We start from the raw sequence: 21,597 nt of genomic DNA on the forward strand, positions 1-21,597 counted from the left end.
GCATACTGCTTAAGACCATAATCCTTGGGGAATTTGATTTGTGGAAAGGACTAGACTCAAGATTTAGCATAGAACACGAAAAAATCTCTGTATCACTAACTTTTGCTCTGGCTGGAAATAGAGGAGGATGTACCTTTGCAGACAGCAGCCAGTAGCTATGAATTGGAAGTCATTCATCAGATGTAGTCTCTGAAAGCTCTTCCATACGAACCCCAGAACTTTTCCACACAACCTGGGATGTACAGCTCTCCGTGCCTCGCTGTTCAGTGCCACCAAGCCTCTATGCTATGTTACCTTTCATCCCTTACTACTACTGTTACACATATGAGTGCAGAGCTCCTGCGCTGGCCTGGACCACTCTCCCCTACAGCCAACGGCACTACCAGACTAATGCATGTATGAGACTTTTGGGGTTTCATCCACAGGGCCTGGTCCGTGTCCAGTCACACACATCTGCCCCCACACCGCAACAGAACCCCACACACCAGACCCTCACACAAGGCTCGGGATGGAGATGGCAGTGGGCACACGGGATCCGAGTCTCCCTCGTGTTGCTGGGGTTTGTTTTGTTTTCTAACCAAGTTCCTTCGAGGATAATGGTATGTTTTCCACAGGGCTTTCTGCACATGTACTGATCTGTGTGAACCTGAGTTCTAGGTTAACAAAGATGTTTTTATGAGAAACAAAAGACAAACTTGCTTTTCAACAACATTACCACAATCCTTGGGATCTAAGTCAGAGCCTGAGCTTGGCAGCGGCACAAGGTACATCCTGTACATTAAAACCAGAAGTTTTCTATCGTACATTCAGGGTGCATTTGTGACCATTTCACTACTTATTTCCATGTCAACTAGACACTGAGCACAGAAAATGTTATTTGGCATAACAGAAATTGTGTATGTGGCAGCAGAGAGCTAGTGTGCTGGGTGAACAGTTAGCAAATAACAGAAAACAATGCACACTATTTAAGGGATTCAAACGTTTGATGACAAAGGGAATTTGGCTCATATCTGTGTCATATTTTCTTTTGAAACAGCTACAGCACAGAGAAGAAAAGCTAGAATTCACTTACATTGCAGATAGCGTACACACTGTCCTGAAGTTGTATGGCAGGCACGCAAAGCTGGTAAAAAGAAAACCCTACAGAACCACAGAGGCTAATTCCCACCACTGTCAGGTGTTATTTCACAAGTCACCCCTCAAAGCCAGCCATGCTAATTTTGGTACAATTTCGTCTGCAGAACAGGAGAGGAAAAACTGGCACAAACACAAGAGATGCCCCCAGATTCTCCTATGTTACAGCGACCAGAAGGCTGTTCCGAAGCCTCATGAAGTTGATGGAAAAATGACCAGGATTTCCACAGGCTCTGTCCAAATTGTCCCATATTTAGAAAAATACCCGAGTTTTGTCCCCCACCCAGGGGTTTTTAACCTTCCAATAATATTCAGAGCATGCTTACATACAGAGTTGCTGTTACTGAACAGCATGGTGGTCTGCATCTCTCATCCTGCTCGTCTTACATCCCATGGAACTTCCTAGTAATAAAAATATTAAAAAGTAAATTTAAAGAAATTTAAGTAATTGAATGCCCATGGCAATCAAAAGACTAAAAATGCCTAAACACCCAAAGACTCACATGGTGCAAGTAGCCTAATTCCATATCCACTGAAATCAACAGGGGTTTTACTACAGCCTGTGACAGGTCTTGGAGTCAGGCCAGAGCTAATTGGGAAAATCCCAGATCCCTTCTTTATGATTAATTCTCTTAAAAATCCTCGTGTTAAGACATTAAATGGCTGCATTTCACAAATACTTAATGGTTTAAAAAGCAATCAAATTAACCCTCTGCAGAATCATCCTGAATACCTCTTTTAAGACTTTCCAGGCTGTAGTTTGAAAGTGGCACCTGAAATACAAGAGTGCACTGGACCAGTTTACAGCGGGATCCCACACCGGGATATGTGTCCTCTGCCTAAATGAACTGAGAGGTCAAACCAGTGCAAACTTGCCCGGAATAACAGGAGGGGAAAGCAAGAATGGCAGGCTCCATCTTTCCTCCCAACCCTGCGAAACCTTGCAGAGTTTCTTCTCTTTGGAGCCCAGCCCAGCCCTTGGCATTGCTCAGAACCTGGGCAGAAATGCTCCTTGGCACCTCTGCCCTGCAACCCGTTCGAGGCCTCCATACAGAATAAACTTAGGGGATTTCCTCCTGCATCACAGCACTTGCTGATGGTGGAAAGAGGGGACACCTGCATTGGGAAGGCCAGGAAGCCTGGACCTGAAAGGAACCGTGCTGGAAAAGAAGAAAGGGTTGGAGGGGAATGTCCGAGGCCACACAACCCAGTCCAACTTCCCCTAAACTCCATAAGGTTTTGCTGAGGTCACGGCCATTTCCGTGCAGATCTCGGAGTACACGCGTGTGTGTCTATGTAAGGTCATGCCCTTCGCCTGCGTCACTCCCCATTCTTATTTGGAACAATCAGGAAGAAACTCCTGGTGTTTCTTGGCTCCTGCACACATTTTTCATGCATAGGGGAGCACCCAGCCCATAGAGAACATTTTTTGCTGCTGTAATCTTGATGGGAAAAGCAGCTAGCGATGGAGGAACGCATTCAGATGGCTGAGATGTGCCTGAGGGAGAAGACCTTACAAACATATTTGCACTTGAGAAGCAATGAACGTGCCACCAAAAAAGTCAAGAGAAGTATTAACGAGGCGAGGGGAAAGGGCAAGAGAATTTCCAGTCTTTCAGCTCCTCAGGAGCCGTGCTGCATTTGTGTGCTGGTTCATTCTGGTAAACCAGGACAGTCTGAGCCGGTGCTGCTCCGAGAGCAGCAGGCAGATCTGTAACATCACTTTTACCTGGAAAAGGAGGAAAGACTGTGCTTTAACCCCCAGCTGCTGGACACATACCAGTCATCATGCAAATGACAGCCAGTTATGAGAGGGCACAGTGAGCTTCCAGGCACTGCTGTAACAGGACTAACGTTCTGGATGGCTTTGATCAACAAAATCACTGTCTTGGTTCAGTCAGATTGTCTAATCACCAATCCATATGCAACTACAAAACCCAGCTCAACTGCTGGGATCTGCATTCATTTAACAGGGGCTGCATGTCCAGAAGGGATAATTCAGAGCTGCTCTTTTCAGCAATATAAGCCAAGCTGCACAAGTTCACCATTGTGTAGGGGCTATGACAAGCTGCTCAGCTGTAGTCCTAAGTGGGAAACCAGAACACAGCTGAACCAGAAGCCCCTGCAGTGAGACAGGCATCTCCTGCACCCTTCCACGGGTCTTAATGCTCTAAGTGCAACTGGTCAGCTCTTCCCAGTGGTAGTTCTAGGTCTCGAACTTCGTTTTGCCTTGAAATGCTCAATCCTGTTTCTTCTGACTTGTTTTACAGGATCAGGTTGGAAATTACAAGCCTCACGGGTTCATGAGCCTTTTGCCAGGCTCAACTTGCCTTTGTCTTCAAGTTCATGCTCACCTTCAAGTTCACAGTTCTGCCCCTTGCCACCAAGGCAGCAAGAGAAATTAGCATGAATTCCTACTTGATTGTTTTCACAGCCACCACTCTACCTGCTACAGCCCTCAGGTATCACAGCACTTGCTCCCATGCGGACCCAGGTCTGATCTTGGATTAAACAGAAGGACTAGGCCCTGTAGCATGGCAATCAGTCAGTCTTCTAGGAACTCTGCATCCACTTATTTTCCTTGCTGGAAAATAACATAGCATAACCACCACCCTTACCAGCAGCTCTCCCGCTATGCCTACATGTATGATAAATCCCAGCTTGCCAAGTGTCTGTGCTTGGCACGAAGACAGAAAAGGCTGCTGGAGCCCAAGTTCTGTGCCAGAGCTGCCAAGACCCAATGTCTAAGATGCTAAAAGTTGCCAAAAAGCACAAGTGCAGATGAGGCCACCTGAAGGGCCCCTCCTCATGTTTTGCTGTCTCAGCAACATCCCTCCAATAAACAGGCATAAGCATGTGCCACTGTAGTCTTGAAGAGAGGGAAAAGACACAAACTCTTAGGTCAAAATCTGCGTGTTCTGGCCATGTGGCATGGTCCCATAAAATCACGGTCCCCACACTGTCCCCTGCCTGCCACTGCCTCATCTCAGCCTGCCTCACCCCCTGCGGGGTGGCTGCTGGGCTGCCTGGCTCGCAGGGCAGGGATGCCCTGAAAGCTCCTGGGTCCTCCCTGTTACGTAAAGCTGTCGCAGCTACCTGCTAGGCCTACCGGTTGCCCTGCAACCTTCCAAATCCCAAGGAGTATCTATTAGACAGCTTCCTGGAACAGCACTCCTATTCACATCTGCCGCCGGGGCTCCGTCAAACGGCCAGCAGAAGTCAATAAAATGCAGCTCATCATGGGATTTGCCATAACAATGGGACACAAACAGACTTAGTCTTACGTACAGAAATGATGTCAAACAAATTAGCTTTGCTCGGGTTAGTCAGATGCTCTTGCAAAGCACGGCCCTATCTTCCTGTGTCTCAACCCTGGCTGTGCTATTTCACAGCAGGAGCTACCAGGAGGCATCTTTGTGCTGCAGTCCTGCACAGAGAAGACAGAGGAAGAGTTCTTGGATTTTTCTTCGCCTGCCACAGCAAAAACAATAACAGAACAACACTATAAAATAATTCAAAGTAGCAAAGAGCAGAGCGTATGTCATAAAGTGACAGTGACAAGCTGTACCACTCCCAACCCCAGGTCACATCGTGGCTCCTTGCCTTGGGAAGCTGAAGGCAGAAGAATTTGCAAACAGCAGCAGCTACTCCAGAAACAGTGCTCCCAGGAGGTCTGTAGCCCCTGCACAGCACGTGGGGTGCACTCAGCACCGGGCTCCTGCACGTGCTGTGCCTGGGAAGCCTTCCCACAGCAGCCTCAGCCTGGCTCCCCATCCTCAGTCTCTCCTTGGCCAATGGCAAAGTCACCACACGGTATTTTGGGTCAGTCATGACCAGGAAACACAGCTGCATTTGAATTTCTAGTACTCAAAGAACCACCAGCTGTATTTCTGCCTGTTAAAGGACAAAGTAGTGTTTAAATAAGAGTGTCAAAATGGAACTGCTATTAGGCAACTTGTTTGCAAACCTGCACCAGATAAACTCAACATGAAGATTTCTTTAAAATTTTGTGTTTAAGTGAGTCACTGTTAGATACAGAACCCAAATGTGGCATCTGGATACCTCTGACTTCTGAGTTGCAAAACTGATCCCAGAGCTACCTGCCAATGTCGCAGGAGTCCTGATTGCCAAAATGGGGAAAAAAATTGGATGGACATCTCCCAAAAGGTGGCTTGGCAAGACATGCCTCAAGTCCCACGTTCAGCTCATCTTGAACTGTTACAGAAGACAAGCATTTAAAACTGTGTTTACCCTAGCTTGTGAATTTCTTATATTTTTAAGATTAAAATTTTAATTTGTCCAACTCCATCAAACTAAGAATCAATTGGACCAGCTATACAACAGCCTCAGTGTGGTTATGTGAACTGTTACTTCTACAGGGATGTAACAGCAGGACACAGACCATAATCCATCTTTAAGAATGAGCTATATGGAAAAATCCCATGACAGGGAGCATTATATTTGTATTTTTCTGTGCCACTTACTGCCTACATTGTGACTTTCTCTTCTATGTGAACATTTATCAAATTGAAGCCCCAGCAAGGAAGAAAAAAAGATTTAGACTTGAGACCATGAAAACATGATCATAGGTGCTACAGATTTCTATCCTTTATTAACAAAATGCCTCCTGAACGGCTACCCTGCCTCGGGGGTCTCTTCCAGGGTATCTTGCCAGGCCTCATACCTATGCTCTTTCTTAATAAAGGCAAAATATTGGGCTGCAAATGGGAGAAAAAGCCATTACCTAGGTTGTGTAAGGGCAGGCCAAAGGCCCAGGGTCTACATACCCATCTTGTTTTCTGGGACTTAGATCAAGTGACTTGGCTTCCCTATGCCTCTGTTTCCTCTCATTTCATGGGTCCTCCTCCAGAGGAGGCATTCACATCTTCTTGCTGCATTACCCAACTTCACCTCTCACTTAGGGGTCCACCTGCCTACATGGGTGCTGGGCACAGGAACTGAGTCCAGGCCTGCTCTCAATCCAGAAGTTCCAGCTTTGAACTCCAGCAGCCAAGAGCGAGGGTGCTCTTTCCACATGCACAGCAACTAGCAAAAGGGACTTGTACTCCGAACAAGACCACAATTAACATTTTCCTCTTCTGCACAAACCAGCGGCAGCAGCTGTGCTGTGATACCTCTTTCAGCTCACTGAGAGCTGCTTCTTAGAGCCTGCTCTTACTCACACTCACTTCAGCGAGAGTAGGAGCAGCCCAGAGCCTAGTCATAGTCCAAGATTTTATTGCTGTCATGATAATTAATGACTACTTACACTGAGCTTTTAATGAGTAGCTGCACTTTTCTGTTTGTTTGTTAACTGGGTCGTAAAGGCATCCCGAGTGATTTCCTGGTTTATAGTACAATAGGGACCTCTACAGGTGCTTCCCTCTTCAGAGCCAAGCAAAGGACGTGACGTGCACGAGCAGCCACACGTCACTGCAGATGCCATCAGAGCTCTACAAACGCAGTGACCAAAGCACTGAGCTGTGCAGACAGCACTTTCAGTCTCTCAGTCGTCAGGCCAATTTGCTCACTCGTGCCTTTGAGCCACCCAACGCCTTGAAATGTAAACAATAACCAGTACATTCCCCCCTCCTAATTTGTCACGTTCACTTTTCTAAAGGCTGCCCTGAAATTGTTCTGTTCCTGGCCAGGAGCTCCTGAAATGAGCAGGACTTCCACAAACCCTACACACAATGGGTTGGAGCTAACTGCATACAACCTTCTGATGATTTACTTGCACATGTGAATTGCCTTTTTTTTTTTCCCCTCTCAAATACTGGTTTGTTGTCATACTTCTCAAACAAAAACCTTGTCCTCATGTCATACACCACCCAGAGCTCAAATGAATATTCAAGAAGAAACTCTTGTTCTTGCCTTCAAACTTTCATCTTACCTAGAATTCCCTTCTTTTCTCTCTCTGAAAACTACTAGTGCATTATCCATCTATGCGATAACCATTTCTTAAGAGCACTGAAAGGAGCAAAAACATGGTCTATCGGCTACAGCACTACAAGAGGCTCTGGATTCTGGATTCACTGCCCCAATGCCTCTCACTCACGTGAATTTAGTCCCTCCTCATCTCAGTTGTCCACAGCACATCATCCCCAGCACACTGATCTGCTTCACGTGGATGCTGTGAAGTCAAATCAATTAAGTACTGCAAGCTTCAGAGGTCACTGGAACTCTTCTTAACATAATTATTAAATTCATTATTTTGCCAAATTGGCCTTCTCTTTGAGGGATGCTTTTCCAACCACAGCATATTACATGGACCAGAAATGAAATAAAACAGAACTAGTGTTAAGAACTAAAAAGTTAGGAAGTTATGCTCAGTCATATGTTTGTTTTTGCCTGAAATAGAGAACTGCTAGCAAGTAACCCATTTCACCTCTAGTTCCTAGGACATAACCCAGTATTAATGGCTCAAACGACACCCAAGATAGCCTTTTGCCAGCCATATGGACACAAATCTTTTTTTATTCTTTTACTACACACTAGAAGAAGCTGTCTTTCCATAGTACGTGAGAAGGATCAGACACACTGCTGTGTTATCATCCAAACCCTACTCTCAGTTATCAACAATAAGAGAAAACCTTCTCTGAGGGAAAACTCTCCTACCTGCCTGCCTGCCACCACATCTCTCAGACCTCCTCTGGGAGCCTTTGGCACCGCCTGCCGCTGCTGACTGGCTATCGGACGAGTTGGGCCAGTGGCCTGGCTGCTCGCATGCCCCCTGCTCAGGTTGCTGATGTACTCCTGTGTGATCTTGGGCACTGCTGGGAAACAACAGCACACCTCGTCAGGAAGGTGGGACAGTTTTCAGTGCCCACAGGGACATTTCGTGCACTGACTGTCAGCCAACAATATGCTTCCTTCCCAGATTAAAAGTAGCGTTTTGTCAGGACACTTATCTTTTCCACAGGCTTGCATCCCATCATTTTAAATGGACCTTGTTGCCATCAGGTACACTGCAGGCTACCCAGGTATTTCAGAAGAAAACAGGTGTCAGATTCTGGGGAGGCGCTCAAGTACCAGCCAAGCATTAGTGACAAAGTGCACCCAGATGTTGAGAGCAGATTGCTGCGAAGCACAGAGAGGGTTTGGTGGCTTATGGACAGCTAGGCTCAAGTGATGCACTGCAAGGCATCGTGATGTGGTTCCAGCAGCCAGGATCACATGCAAAGCAATGCTCTGTCCTTTGCAAAGGCAGGTCCCAGTCTTTAGCATCTCTCTCTCCTCTCTGCTGAGCCGGTGCCCCCACTAAGCCTGACGCAGGGGTGCCCAGAAGCCACGCAAACATAGGGTCTCCTCCCAAAATGGCAGCGTTTTTGGCACGTGCAGCTAATAGGAAAGAGAAGCTTACAGCTCTGTTAATTATGCCATTACAGAAAGAGTCTGAGCCTGATAAATGAGACAGGAAAGACGATCCCGATCCTCTGACGGGCCAGTTCTGCAGGAAATTCAGCACTGTAAGCAGCAACAGACAATACTGGCCTAGTAGCACCTGTCACTTATCAAGGCAGGGCTCAGCACAGCTGACTCCACGAAGCAATCTGAGGCAGCACAGACTTCCTCAGCAGGGTCACTGCATCAAACAGCTGAGTGATTCATTCCTGCAGTGATGCCTCAAACACAGCTTGGGCCTGATGAAATCCCTTAGAACTGCAATGACAAGGCTCTTCTCCCACACAGGCTACAGCCCGTAAACACTGTGGAGGCTGACAGAGAGAACAGTCATCTGTGTTGGTGCCACCAAGCTGGGATGTTTGAGAAGCTGGCAGGCTGCTCCCACATCGTGCTTTGGCACAAAGGACGTAGAGCACCCAAGTGGTGAGGAACCCACGTCTGGAAGCCTCAATACCAATTGGAAAAAAGTAATTAGAAAAATAAAGCAAAGACCTCCTTTTTCTTCCTTCTTCCATCTGTCTTTCCATTTTACTCTCCCTGCACTTAGACCAAGTTTTATTTTGCATGTCATGGACTCATCTGCTATTTCACTCTTGAGCTTTTCTTCCATTAGCACAAAACACCTGCAAACTTTCGCAGGCAGCCCTCACAGAGCTGCCTTGGTCCTGAAAGCAAACTAGAAAAAGTTTCCTGCCAAACTGGGGCCTTGAAATAACCTTCCTTTCCAGCTGGCATCCATGTTTTAGCTAAACATAAAAAAAAATCAGTGTGCATTTCTCTAGGTACAGAGTATCTCTGTAATGAATAAATACTTTTCAAGAAGCACTTTGATGTCCTGCAGTGTACCCATTTGGCCACCAGATAGTGAAGAACATCAGTGAGTGGATGCACAAACGGTTAAAACACAAACACAAATCCATCTCTCTGTTGACAGCTCTTTAGGACAAAAGAAATTCCAGTTGTTCAAACTCCTGCCTTGAAAACTCCTCAAACAGCTGCATATACGCACTGAAAAAGTTGTGTTACTGTGAATGGCTGCTCCAGGATAGACTTCTTGATGCAAAAAGATTGTTTCTCTACAAGTGAATGCAACACTTGCAATGTGTGTGTGGGAAGAGACACTGGAAAAGATTAATTTGCATGACAAATGCTTTGCAGCTTTTCCTCTTTTTGGCCTGTCCAGCGATTAAAATTTTCTCAGAGATACAAGGAAGATCCTTAACTTGTGTTTTCCTGAAGATATGCAGTTTTTAATAGGTACTTCAGTTCAGCCTCTGTACAGTGTGTGTGTGCAAGGGGTGAGGGGTGTTTTTTGCATGCCTATGTGCATTTGCACAGGTATTAACATCTAATTGCTCTCTCACTACATACAGGTGACACAGAAAACATTCGGGCAACAACTGAAAGCAGACTTCAAAATCATGTCCAATCAGGGTGATGTGCTGTGGGTTTTTTTTTTTGTTTGCCTTTTTTTTTTGTATGAAATCAAGAGCTGAGATGATTCAGTTACTGACCAGGATCCCCCAGGTGAGAAGCCCACTGAACTTCTGAACACTCAAGTGCTCAAGCATGCATCTACCTCCTCAAAATCCAGCCTTCTGTACACACTTCAGCATTACCATTGCAGTCTCACAAATACACAGCTTATTATTATTATTTTTTAAACAAAAAACAAATGACATCCATCCTTTGGTAAAAATGAACTTGCATAACAAAGAAATTGAACCTCTCAGCAATGCACAGCAATTTAGGAGCCTGCATTATTCCACAAAAATCCCAAAGATTGTTGAGGTACCTAACTTCGTTTTCCTTGTAGATGACTAAGCACAGCAGATTTGTCTACAATGTGCAACAGCTGAAATGAAAAATCTCTGGGAGCCATCTCCAGTCTCATCAGCATTGGCAAATTCTCCAGATGTCAGTGAGAAGTCAGAGTTAGTGCCACCATCCTTACAACCAACTTAGTCCCTTCTCCTTGAACAAAATCCTCCGGCCTTCGCATTTCTTTGTAGGAAAGATGAAGAAAAACAAGCACCTGGTAATAATCTGTCTGGCCAGGATGAAACAAAATCCCTGTGGCCATTTCTTTCTTATCTGAGTGGTCACATTGTGCACAGGATGTGCACAAGTTGTAAAATGAACATGCTTCCTTGGCAAAGCTATGCTAAGTTGCATAACAAAATTCCAGATTCTGTAGCAGCTGGAGTCTTGCTCTGAAATCACCACGCAGCAAGGCGATGTTTTGCCTTAAGTTTCAGCAATGTGATGAGCTGTTATACGATGTTTGGGAAGACTTATGTTCTTTGTCATGAGCACACTCCACAATCCATTTCAAGAAGGATGCTGAATTCCTTCTGTCGTCAAAAATGTTACGAACTTGCTCTGTCCAAAGGTGTCATAGTCTAATTTTCCAGAAATTGCATACCTGTTATTCCAGATTTTACTGAGTCTCTGAGAACAATGCATTTTCCTCAGTCCAAAGCACTTGATGATTTTGTCCCATACGGCAATAGAAGCAGAATCCAGATGGCTTCTCATCAGCACATGATGTTCATAATACAATTCCATTGTGAAACAGGTTGTTTCAGGGAAGACGCAAAAAAAGACAGGAAAGATCAGAGCAGAACACTCTACTAGGGCTTGAAATGACCGAAAACTAGATAGAACGACTCAGTCCTCCCCTTGACAAATACGAACCGCAGGAGAGCACTGAGAAGGCTGCAAGTATCCCTTGCTGTTCTGACCTGCTCATCTAGCAGCCTTTACTAGAAATATCAAGTCTTTCTTCATAAGTGAACGGACCTCATCAGTTCTGCAGCAGTTCCGTTTACACACTCGCTCCGTCACTCCCTTCATTTCACCTCATCAGCGAGGCTGGGGTACCTGCTAGATGGCGTGGGGTGGCCCTCCAAACAGAACCGCCTCTCGCTTACAGGCAGATTGCTAAGTGTCCCAGTGCCACGTCTTCACAACGCCGTCTCTCCTGTGCAGACTTTGTAGGGTGATTTCAATTTCCTGCATCTAAAATGGAAAACATTGTGTTATTTTAATCAGACACACGTAAAATCCCTGTAGTCTGAACAGAACTAGATCTAATTGCTTGATTCATTTAAGTAGCCCCAACAAAACCCACTTTTAGCAAAGCTGCACCATTTTATACAACTGGAAGATCAGAAAGCAGAAATATTGAGCGTCAACTCCTTTAAGATCACACAACAAATGCAAGCACATGCTTCCAACGCCCTTGTAAAAACTCTGCACAGCTTCCCCCCCCACTGTAATTCAGTTGAACAGAATGAGAAGGTTACATGTCTCCCGTACCTCTTTCGTACGTAGCAGTAGATGATGGCAAGTATCCCACTTGTCAGTATCCCTACACCAATTCCCACAGCAATGTAGCGTTCGTAAGAATTATGTGCATAGGAATTTAGTGTTAAATGTTCACACCTCTCTCCATTATAACCTGCAAGGCACCTACAAATTAAATATACACCGTGTAAAAATTACTCAGAATATCTTAGACTTTGTACTTCAGAAACATGTTAGTTTTGAGTAGTTTTAAACAATTTAGAACAAGTCTAAACTAGGATGGACTGAATCTGGGACTCAGTCAGAACCTCTTCAACAAGACTACCAGTTGTCCCAGTCTATCTAGGGTATGTAAGCAGCTGTACAGTAATGGAGTTGGAGCTGACATCCTAAAATATCTTGTCCCCTTTGTTGCGCCTGCTGTGAACATTCTTTAACTCTAGAGCTAGTTCTGATCTGAGATGCCACTGAGGCTGTGGATCTAGAGTTGTTAATTCTCCCTCTTTCTTCCTTAGTATTATAACAGCACAGAATTATTGCCTTGTCATCAGTCCTGAGCCAGCATAGCATCCAAGACTGCGCCAAGCTTTAAGCCTGCAGATACTTCAATGCCACTTGAAAGTTGTGCTCTGCTGAAAATTGGTTACAACAATAAAGCATAGCAAGAAACAAGGCTAATTCTATAAGAAGAGTACTTATAAACAGTTTTATTTACTTGCATATGGGTTTCCTCAGTTCACTGTGGAAAGCGCAGAGTCCATTAATGCAGTAGCTGTGGTGTTCTTCCAGACAGGTCTGCATAAGCTTCAAGAGCCTCGGCTGCTCTGTGTACTCTACTGTCAAAGTGGAAAAAGCCACGTTATATTTGGAAAAAAAATATAAATTGAATAATTCAAAAATATTTTCACAACTCAAGAGGAACAGACAGCTCCTGCAGAAAGACACCTAATATACAAATTCACTGAGATAGGTCTCTTGACAAACACTGCTAATCAGAACAAGCTTCTAAGATACATCAGCTTGACTTTGGAAGAAGAACAAACTGCAAGTAAATTACTTCCTCTTGAGGAGCGTGTAGAAAAATGATGATGGAATATTCGCTCAGGGGGCTACGGATACAATGAGAGCACTGAATTATTCTTAATATGCTTCCCAGTCTGAATTCAAATGATGAATTCTTTTTTCCTTTTCCTCCAATCACAAGACAAATTACCGCACTCCTGTCTGTCAGTGCTGCAGCTACAATTAAGCGAGGAATGGTGGGATTGCTCCCTCCATCTGTTCTCCACGGTCTCCTGTTAGCAGAGTGTCCAGTTATGGTTTTAAGCAACCCACATTCCCCAGACAGCCTTCCCATGCAAAAAGCAAGCGAGGCCCACAACTATTTATTTTTTAAACTTGATCAAAATCATCTACATCCAGGTCAGTATGCTTGCTACTGCTCCGAAAGCACAGAAAATGATTACCTTATATCTGAAACATGAACGGGAACAAAAGAATATTCAAAGCTGTTCTTTGGGGTTTTAGACCAGTGTTATCTAGTGGTAGAGCAGAGCCCGAGCCCAGGAGTGAGGCACCCCTCTGCGTGGAAGAAGCACAGATGCCAGCATCAATCTGTCACAAGAAAAGGGCTGTAGCAAACAGAAAGAAGGCTCAAAGCGAGTATCAGTTTGAACTGGTCTCTCGACCCAATTTACAGCAGTCTCTGGTGGGGTGTGATGTCCAGTGTGTTACTATTTGAGGGGACAGTTCTAAGATGACTGAAGATGATTTCCTCACTGAGCCTACGTCAACACCAGCTTTCCATTAGGACCACAAGAAACATAACATCAGGTGGGAAGGTGACAAGGTGACCAGGTCTGCTCAGTGACTAAACAACGGCACAGCAAGCAGAAAGCCTCCTTTCTGACTAAGTGCTGAATCAAGGTTTAGAAAGATTATACTGATGAAACAATTATCAGACTCAGGACTAACACCACCAATTCCCCCCATTTTCTGAGGCAAGTTCAGTCTGAGTCGTTTCATAGCAGGAACCCACTCATGCACTCAGATTGAACAGCACTGCTTTGAAAATAGTGCCCCCTAACATCTTACAGAGAAATCAGACTTCCAGCTTATGGAGAGGTTTCTAGAGAACAAGGAATAATTCAAGTCTTCCCGAAAAAGAGCAGAGGGATTTCTTCTTTCTCAGGCAAAGCTACGGAGGAGGAGAAAAAGCATGTCTTCATTTATTTATATTCATAATTGTTTGGGCTGAGAAAACAGCATGTTTCCAGCACATTTCCTAGTCTTGTAAAAAATAAAACAAAGACTCACAAGTGCCTCTCGATGATTTGTGGAGAAAGAAGTCCTGAAGCTAGAAATACAAGGCTAGAAGATGTATACCAGATGCATATTTTTGGCCTAGTAATCCAGTGACAGACAATACACGTACACTGAGGGAGATGCCCAAGCTCAGGCCCTGTCTGTATGGCACACTGCAGCGCAGCAGAGAGGGCCTGAAACAACTCCCAGGTCAGACCTGCATGCAGCAACACTCAGTGGTGAGCTTTACGCTACCACTGCTAGGTTGCCAAAGCATCCCTCTCTATTTACAACACCTTTGCCGAGAGATGGCAGCCTTCCATCCAGCGACTTCTGGAAGAAAGCTTGCTTAGTGCACACAGGCACTTCCCTGAGTACCAAAGTTAGCATTGTAATTAGAAACTAAGGTCAGCCTTGTACAGAAGCCTGCCTGGAAAGTGCTCAAGACAAACATCTTGTAACACAGGCCACAAACGAGCAAGCCTGCCCTCCCTCACTTCAGGAGCGAGAGCTTTGTCCAGTGTGGGTTGCAAGATCCCATCTAAAGTGTATGCATGCAGATCCCAAGTGCTAATTATTCTGACGTTGCAAAAGTACAAATGATTACCTTTACAAGAATGATGAGTCTCGAAAACAAAAAGAAAGATTTTCTAACCCATCCCAGAGCATTATGCTAATTCATATCATATTATCCACCTAGATACTAAACAAGCTGTTGAACAAACACATCCATGTGCCCTTTCAAGTCACGTGAGGAAAGAAAAGCATGCTGTGTAAGCACCCAACAGCTGCCTACAACTGAGTCATTCCAACAGATACACTTGGCAAGATCCGACATGAAATCAAAAACTACAGGAACCTGGAAGCCCAGGCATGCCAAAACTGACAGACCGGCTACCAAAAGAGTGAGCCACTAAGACCACGACAGCTCAGCCTTAAGGTATGGTGTGCCAGGGAGGAACGGGAGCGTCAGGAAGGGGAGGGAAGGGGTCAGCCCCAGGTTCAGGACCTCCCTTGAAGTCACAGAGGAAGCGGCTTGTGGCAATGAAGGGGTCTCGTTTTTCCCCAGTAAAACCAAGCCCGTCCCAAATTCTGGCTGCAAATTTCACTAAAAGGTTTCATTTTGGTTGAAAGAGCATCTTAAGTTGTTCGTCCCTGCTTTGCAAGCTCTCCACGTTTCTTTCCCCAACTGATCGCAGAGCCTAATGTTTCCCAGTGCCAGCACTGGTTACACTGGCCTACCTAAGGTATAACAACAGGAAACTGGACGTGGTCTTGTAGATGGGATGAAGATGGAGTTGTTGTTCCTCGCGCAGAAATTAGGACTGAAGTGCAGCTTGTGGAGAACGACTCAGAGGACTTGCAGTCCCACAGAAAACTGCTGTTTCCTCCATTGATTCTTACCTGGGAATTCAGTTTCTCTGGTGACTCTTCAAGCATTTCTTTCTAATCTTCTTGCCAGAAATGACATTTTCTGATTTATCAAGGGCTGCGTATAAGATACGCCTACATATACCTTTAACTACCTGTGCAAACGTGTGCTTGAAGGGTTATACATTTGTATTATTACCGAGGGAAACAAGCTCTCAGCTAACAGCACGGGTACCTAGTTGATTTGCACAACTGCAACTAGCATGGAACAACTGCAGTCATGGTTGTGTTCCTGTAAACACAACTCTTATTTATTAAAATATGACACATAACTCCTGCTGTTTAGAAATAATACAGAGTACGTATCGAGTCCCAACAAATATGTCTACTTCATTATACTCCTGTTTGCTCTGTATGCAACTCTGGAAGAACTGTGTCAGACACAACCACCAGGCCAGACCACAAGCGCTGGGCTGATAAATCAAACTACTGCAGTCAAAAATCAACACCATCTTGACTGTTACAAGTATGTAGATATGTGTGCAAGTGCATATACATATATATTTTATATATATATACACACAAAAATAATACAGTCCAACACATACAGCATGTGTACGAACGTGCTTGTGTCTATAAAACTGTACCACGTTGACAAAACAGACACAAAAAGAGAACAGCAGTTTGACTTGTTATGAGAAAAATAAAAAGCTTATGGATCTACTAAGAAAAGCTTGCAAGACATCCCAAGATGACTTACAATTAGCAGAAAATGATTTGTATGCATGTTTATGTTCTTTTAAAAGTACAAAGACATTAATAAGTATCACAGTTAAAATCCCTTCCTCCTTTACTGACCTGCCAAAACCTCAGTTCCAGATCGCACAGGTCTCCAAAAGTAATGACATCACTAGCACCTGAAGTAACATCAAGAATGCAGCTTGCAGGATAAACACAGCACTCTGGTCTCAGATGTTGGCAAGTAAATAGCTTGAGTTCACATTTCAGTCAGAAAAGAAAGAGAAGAGAGTGCTAGTGCTCTGAAAAGGGCTGGGGAAGCTGTGATAGCCGAAAGCAAAACTGCAACAAAGAAAAACTACTGAGTAACCATAATGAGAGGCATCACTTTAAGTTACGTTTGCTGCATTCTCACTTCAGCGCATAAAGACTCAGACTGAAGACAGCTAGAAACCAAGCACTAGTTAAAACATAAATGACCAGTAAAGGTGTAGATAAACTATCCCAAATAGCCTCAAAATACCTTTCTCTAATTATAAAAAGGTTTGGATAAGTGATTCTTGAGCTGGTCAGCAATGAGCCTACCACAGCTGAGCAACAGCCATTATTTCAGAGAGGATTTCAAGGCTCCATGAATAAAGTAGCTCATCCCACATGTACAATATATTCAAAACCCAACTGCATCTAACTGACAGGAGCATTACAGCAGCTATTAGCATAAAACAAAATAAAACCTATTCAGTGGCAGATTAATAGAGAAAAACAGAATGAAACACAAATACCTTCAGTGTTGTTTTTTGTCCAGTTATTCCACAATTCTGTGCTGAGGGATGAAACAGTAATAGCTGATTCTTCACTCAGTGCCCCCATTGCTGTGTAATGCAAATAGATGCTTACTGTAACAGAAAAACTCAGCGTATCTATTCAAGGTTCATTTCATTCAGAAAGCATTTACCCACTTATTACAAATTCTGATGCAATGCAGAAAAGTAATAACAGCTCATGTAAAATGTTCCTGCCTCAAACCTCCTTTTGTCACGGAATAATTATTACGATTGTGGGGAAAAAAAACCTATCATTTGCAGAAATCCAAAATCCATCTCCATTCGATTATCTATACAACTTATGACAAGACTACCTGCAATATATTACAGACGATATTACACCTACTTAACAAAGTAGCCTCTTTTCCAAGTCTAAATTATTATTTATCTGTTAAAAACTTCGTTGAGGTTCATATTAACTAAAACAATGCTGCTTCACAACGTCTTTGCATGTTTTCCACTCCTACTGCTTATTTCAGATAGAGTGAGCTCTTGCTCCAGAAAGCCCAGTGTACTATGACATAGAAAAGCCCCCTCCAAACCTACCTTTCAGCAAAATATAAATTAGCATTCCAAATGCCATTGCAAGCAGCTGCTTTAGCACCTTTTCAATTCTTCTTTCCAGGTAGCTCGTTTGCTCTGCTTATCTGTGCTCCCGTGTGTTTTCTCTTGCACTTATATGCCATGAAGCGTCATCTGCTGTTCTCGCCAATCAAAAAAAGGTGCATCTGGCAACAACCTCAGCCCCCGGGGCAACCACACATTTATTTAGGAAACTACTATTATCTAGCATTGGGATCAGGTTTTCTTTTGAAACCCTAGTTTCCTATTACCTGTGGGCATTATTGTGCATGCAAAGATGCAGTTTTCAAGAGACCTGGTATGTGCCAGAGCAGATCAATGAAATACAGCAAAAACAGAAGCGAGCAAAACAAACAAAAAAGATGTATTGTGAACAATGTGCTCTTTCTTTCCCTTAGCAACGCAAGTCTTGTGTTAATTCTAGGCGGATGGTCAACATTCAGCTTGCTGCCATGGATTTCAGGAAGCGGGGTCCAGCCCCTGCTTTGCCCCGGTCCCTTCCGTGCCCCAGTTCCCTGCTATCCCAACGAGGAACTGCGAGTGCAGCTAGTGCAAGGAGTAGGAAGCGATCAGACACACAGATAATGGCTGATGTTCTCCAGCAGTGACTGCCAGCAATAGGCCTTTGATCACAGGCTCTGGCGAGCCGGAGGGGCATGCTAACCACTTCGCATTCAGCCTACTCTGAGCACAGGCCTCTGAAGCAAGGCAGGGCACCAGCCCCATTGGAGTCTGTGGTTGTGCAGGGTGGCAGGTGGGAGCTGGCAGAGCACAGAGAAAACAAAGGAGAGAGAAAATACTGGCTGAAAGAGGAGGCTGTACTAGGCCATGCCATCATTCCTGCTGCCTCTATCCAGCCACGAGAGCGCATCGCTCCCCTTTCAAGGAAGTGGGTAGCATAATGAGACCAATCATGGTTTTTACATCAAGTATTTGTAGGTCTTTAAGACATACCTGACACACACAGTTCTTGTACTAAGCTGCTCTCCACAGCCCTAAATACTCTCCTTTGTCACAGGCAACTTGGAACAAGTAGGACTGGTCCCTCCGAAGGGTTCTTAGGCAGCCAGACGCACTAGAGGATATCATCAGAAAGGCCCAGTTCAATAACATAAAATCACTTCAACATCCCCAAAATTCTTGACTCTCACCCCAAGAAAACTGCTAACTTCACCCCAACTTGCAGTTTCTCAACTGTGAGCTCTGAGCAACAAAAAACTTATCACAACTGATTTAAAAAACAAAAACCACACAAAACCTTCTGATAGATGCCCTAATAACTCCGGTCAGCTCAAGTTCTCCCTCTACACCACGCTCTCCTCAGTGATCTATGGGATTAAATCTAACCACTTCATAAGTTCAGGGAAAAACACAAGCTAGTTATGCACATTTTAATTATGCGTTCTCCTGCTCATGGACTGCATTCCAGGAGGCTTTTCCCTTCCTTCGGTATCCTGAATTGCCACATGCCTGCACACTGATCTAGTGCAGCTTGTGCACTCCCCGGATCGACGGGAGTGTGTATGCCTTCCTGGATAACCTTTGCTATCAGTCCCAAGCAGGGGTAAGTCTCATGAGCCTTCCTTTCAACACACATCTACACAATGGGAACTTAATCCGGCTTGAATCCGAGAGGTGGCTTCATCATTAGGCAACAGAGCTGGGCGCGGTAGGCCTGCAAGAAGGGTTCAGCAGATGAGGCCGTGCAGCTGTCCGCCACGGGGTGTTCGTGCTTGGACCAGACCTGACTGGGTCCTGGCACACGAGTGTGCTTTTCAGGCTGGAAACAGGCTGTTCCCTCTGGATGTCACAGCGGAGAGTGCTCTCACAGATGCGTCTGGCAGCTCCCAGAACGGCACACTGCTGAGCAAAACCTCCGTCTTGCTGGCTTTTGTGCAACGTTAACTCACCCGTGAGAGGTGAAAAGAGAAAAAGCTGAAGATGCACAATAAACTGCTTGCAGTATATGAAAGAGGCAGACTCATTCGAGTGACACAAGCAAAATGCCTTAGGTTGTTCTTCTGCCAAAAACGCGGAGTCCATTTTCAGTTAAAGCAAAGAAAATGAACATCAATTCAGGAAAGCAATGTGAACAAACTAAATAATGACTGAACAAGCAAAACGCTAACAACGTTCCACTCTTAATGCACTGAAAAAGAAAAAACAACACAAACTGTATTAACATTTGTCACAGAAAGATCTGCAGAACTGAACAAGTTCTATTCCACCTCAGCCCATGATGGGTTGACCAACTGCTTAATTTAAACAGATAAGCAAGTGTCTGCACTATTGCTTCCACATGCTTAGTAATGCATCTGTGAAGCTATTTTACAAAAACTACATTAAGCAAAACTCTCAGAAAGACCATCAGAAGATCAAGTAGCACAGAAACAATGATCCATTTCCTTCTTTTTATTATAGCAAGCATTTTTTTTTAAATAAACAGAAGCAACATTGAGTCGCACTTCTTTTTCTTCCCCATTCAAGTAATCTTGAGTCTACTGGCATACACCAAAGGCTCATGACTAAAATAAAGTTTGCCCAAATGAGAAAAATTTATGAAGACAACAGCCCAAACTGATTCCCACTGACTTCAGTGGGAACTGGGGTCGGCTCTTCAAGTCAATAGTGCATACACTCAATAAACCTGGCATCTTCACAGTAATGCCACCTGAAATTTTATATTGCATGAGACTATTCTGGATCTGTCTTTGGAACTAAAAGATTAAGGTATAGAAACATACTGCTAATTATCCCTCTTCCCACTTATTTTCACAGTCTCTATTTCCTTTCAAAGCAAGCATCTTATTATCCCACCTAGTTCTCTCTAAGCAGCAAAATGTTGTAAACAAGTAAAAGGCTCAGCTTTCCATCATGAACTGTAATCCTTCACGCTGTTTCAGAAAACAAGAGAACAAGTAAATTATTTCAAATTCCAATACAAATATTTCCATCATGGATAAACTTTTGCTTCTCTCTTTCTCTCCCCCCATGTCATACAAATGTACATTAAAAGCAGCTTTAACAACATTCTATCCAGGTAAAGTCCAATCCAATCAAGTCACCTATTCAAAGCTTTTTTTTTTTTTTTTTTTGTAGGTACTGTGTGTGAAAACATAGTCAAACAAATCCATACACAGCAAGAAAACAATTCTGGCCTCAATTCTAGGTGCCTATTCATGCAGTCCTCTTGAATACATTTAAGACGAGAGTTTAGCCAATGTTTAAGTACACAACTGTTTTAAAATGCAGACTGAGCATTTGCATTAATTGCCAACATTACTGCCTGACAGGTGAAACAAATTCCAGTCTTTCATTCCTTTCAGATTTAAGATTGATGCTATCTAAATGTTTACCAAAAAATATAATATTCAAGACTTCAAATTACACCTGGAGTGCTCCATGACATCAGAACCCAACCCAAACGATATCCAGCAAGCTGAAATCTAGTTTTTGTACATTTTAAACAAGATTGAGGGTCCCAAGTGTTTAAACAAACTCGACAATAGCACCCCATCTCAAAATAAACAGGCATATTTGTAATTCAAGCTTTGTTCTTCATTTTCATACACACAGTTGACCACCACCAATACATCAGCAAAGATTGCATTCTCCAATTCAGTTTTGTTCACAAGTCAGTGGGAGGTAACACAAAGTATCTTAACATTTTGTAAACCATCACCTTCAATATAGTTTACATGAAAAAATAAATACAATGTAGAAATAAATACCTTTGTAGTAAAAAATAAAGGTTTTGTATGTCAATAAATAGAACAACTTGGATTCTTCTTCCAAGACAGCCTGCTTGCTCTAGTAAACAAGCTTTTTAGCAACTATGAGGGTGTTCTTCAGAAGCATTGCGACAGTCATAGGTCCCACCCCTCCTGGCACTGGAGTGATAAAGCCAGCTTTCTTCTTTACTTCTGAG

General features: G+C 43.9%; 2 protein-coding genes across 13 annotated transcripts in view; both read right to left on the minus strand.

Moving 5' to 3' along the window:
- Positions 1-18,764, minus strand: part of EPGN (epithelial mitogen) — a 28,658-nt gene extending 9,894 nt beyond the window's left edge. Inside the window, exons 1-5 of one of the 10 annotated variants that reach the window (XM_083836096.1) lie at positions 18,624-18,764; positions 17,046-17,135; positions 12,566-12,683; positions 11,863-12,015; positions 9,770-11,562 (exon numbers count right to left, since the gene is read on the minus strand). In XM_083836096.1, the coding sequence (XP_083692222.1) occupies positions 11,508-11,562; positions 11,863-12,015; positions 12,566-12,683; positions 17,046-17,133 (414 nt within the window). In that variant the 5' untranslated portion in view covers positions 17,134-17,135; positions 18,624-18,764 and the 3' untranslated portion in view covers positions 9,770-11,507. The other 9 variants (XM_083836094.1, XM_083836088.1, XM_083836095.1 and 6 more) reach the window with 9 other exon arrangements.
- MTHFD2L (methylenetetrahydrofolate dehydrogenase (NADP+ dependent) 2 like) overlaps positions 18,624-21,597 on the minus strand; it is a 38,231-nt gene continuing 35,257 nt past the window's right edge. For 2 of the 3 annotated variants that reach the window (XM_083836072.1, XM_083836074.1), the window contains one exon: positions 20,067-21,592. In XM_083836072.1, coding sequence (XP_083692198.1) covers positions 21,480-21,592 — 113 coding nt within the window. In that variant the 3' untranslated portion in view covers positions 20,067-21,479. Of the gene's footprint in view, positions 18,745-20,066; positions 21,593-21,597 lie in introns of those variants that run through there. The other variant, XR_014584408.1, reaches the window with a different exon arrangement.

This window comes from Anser anser (assembly GCF_964211835.1).
Source record: "Anser anser genome assembly, chromosome: 4".
In the NCBI taxonomy this organism is placed as follows: domain Eukaryota; kingdom Metazoa; phylum Chordata; class Aves; order Anseriformes; family Anatidae; genus Anser; species Anser anser.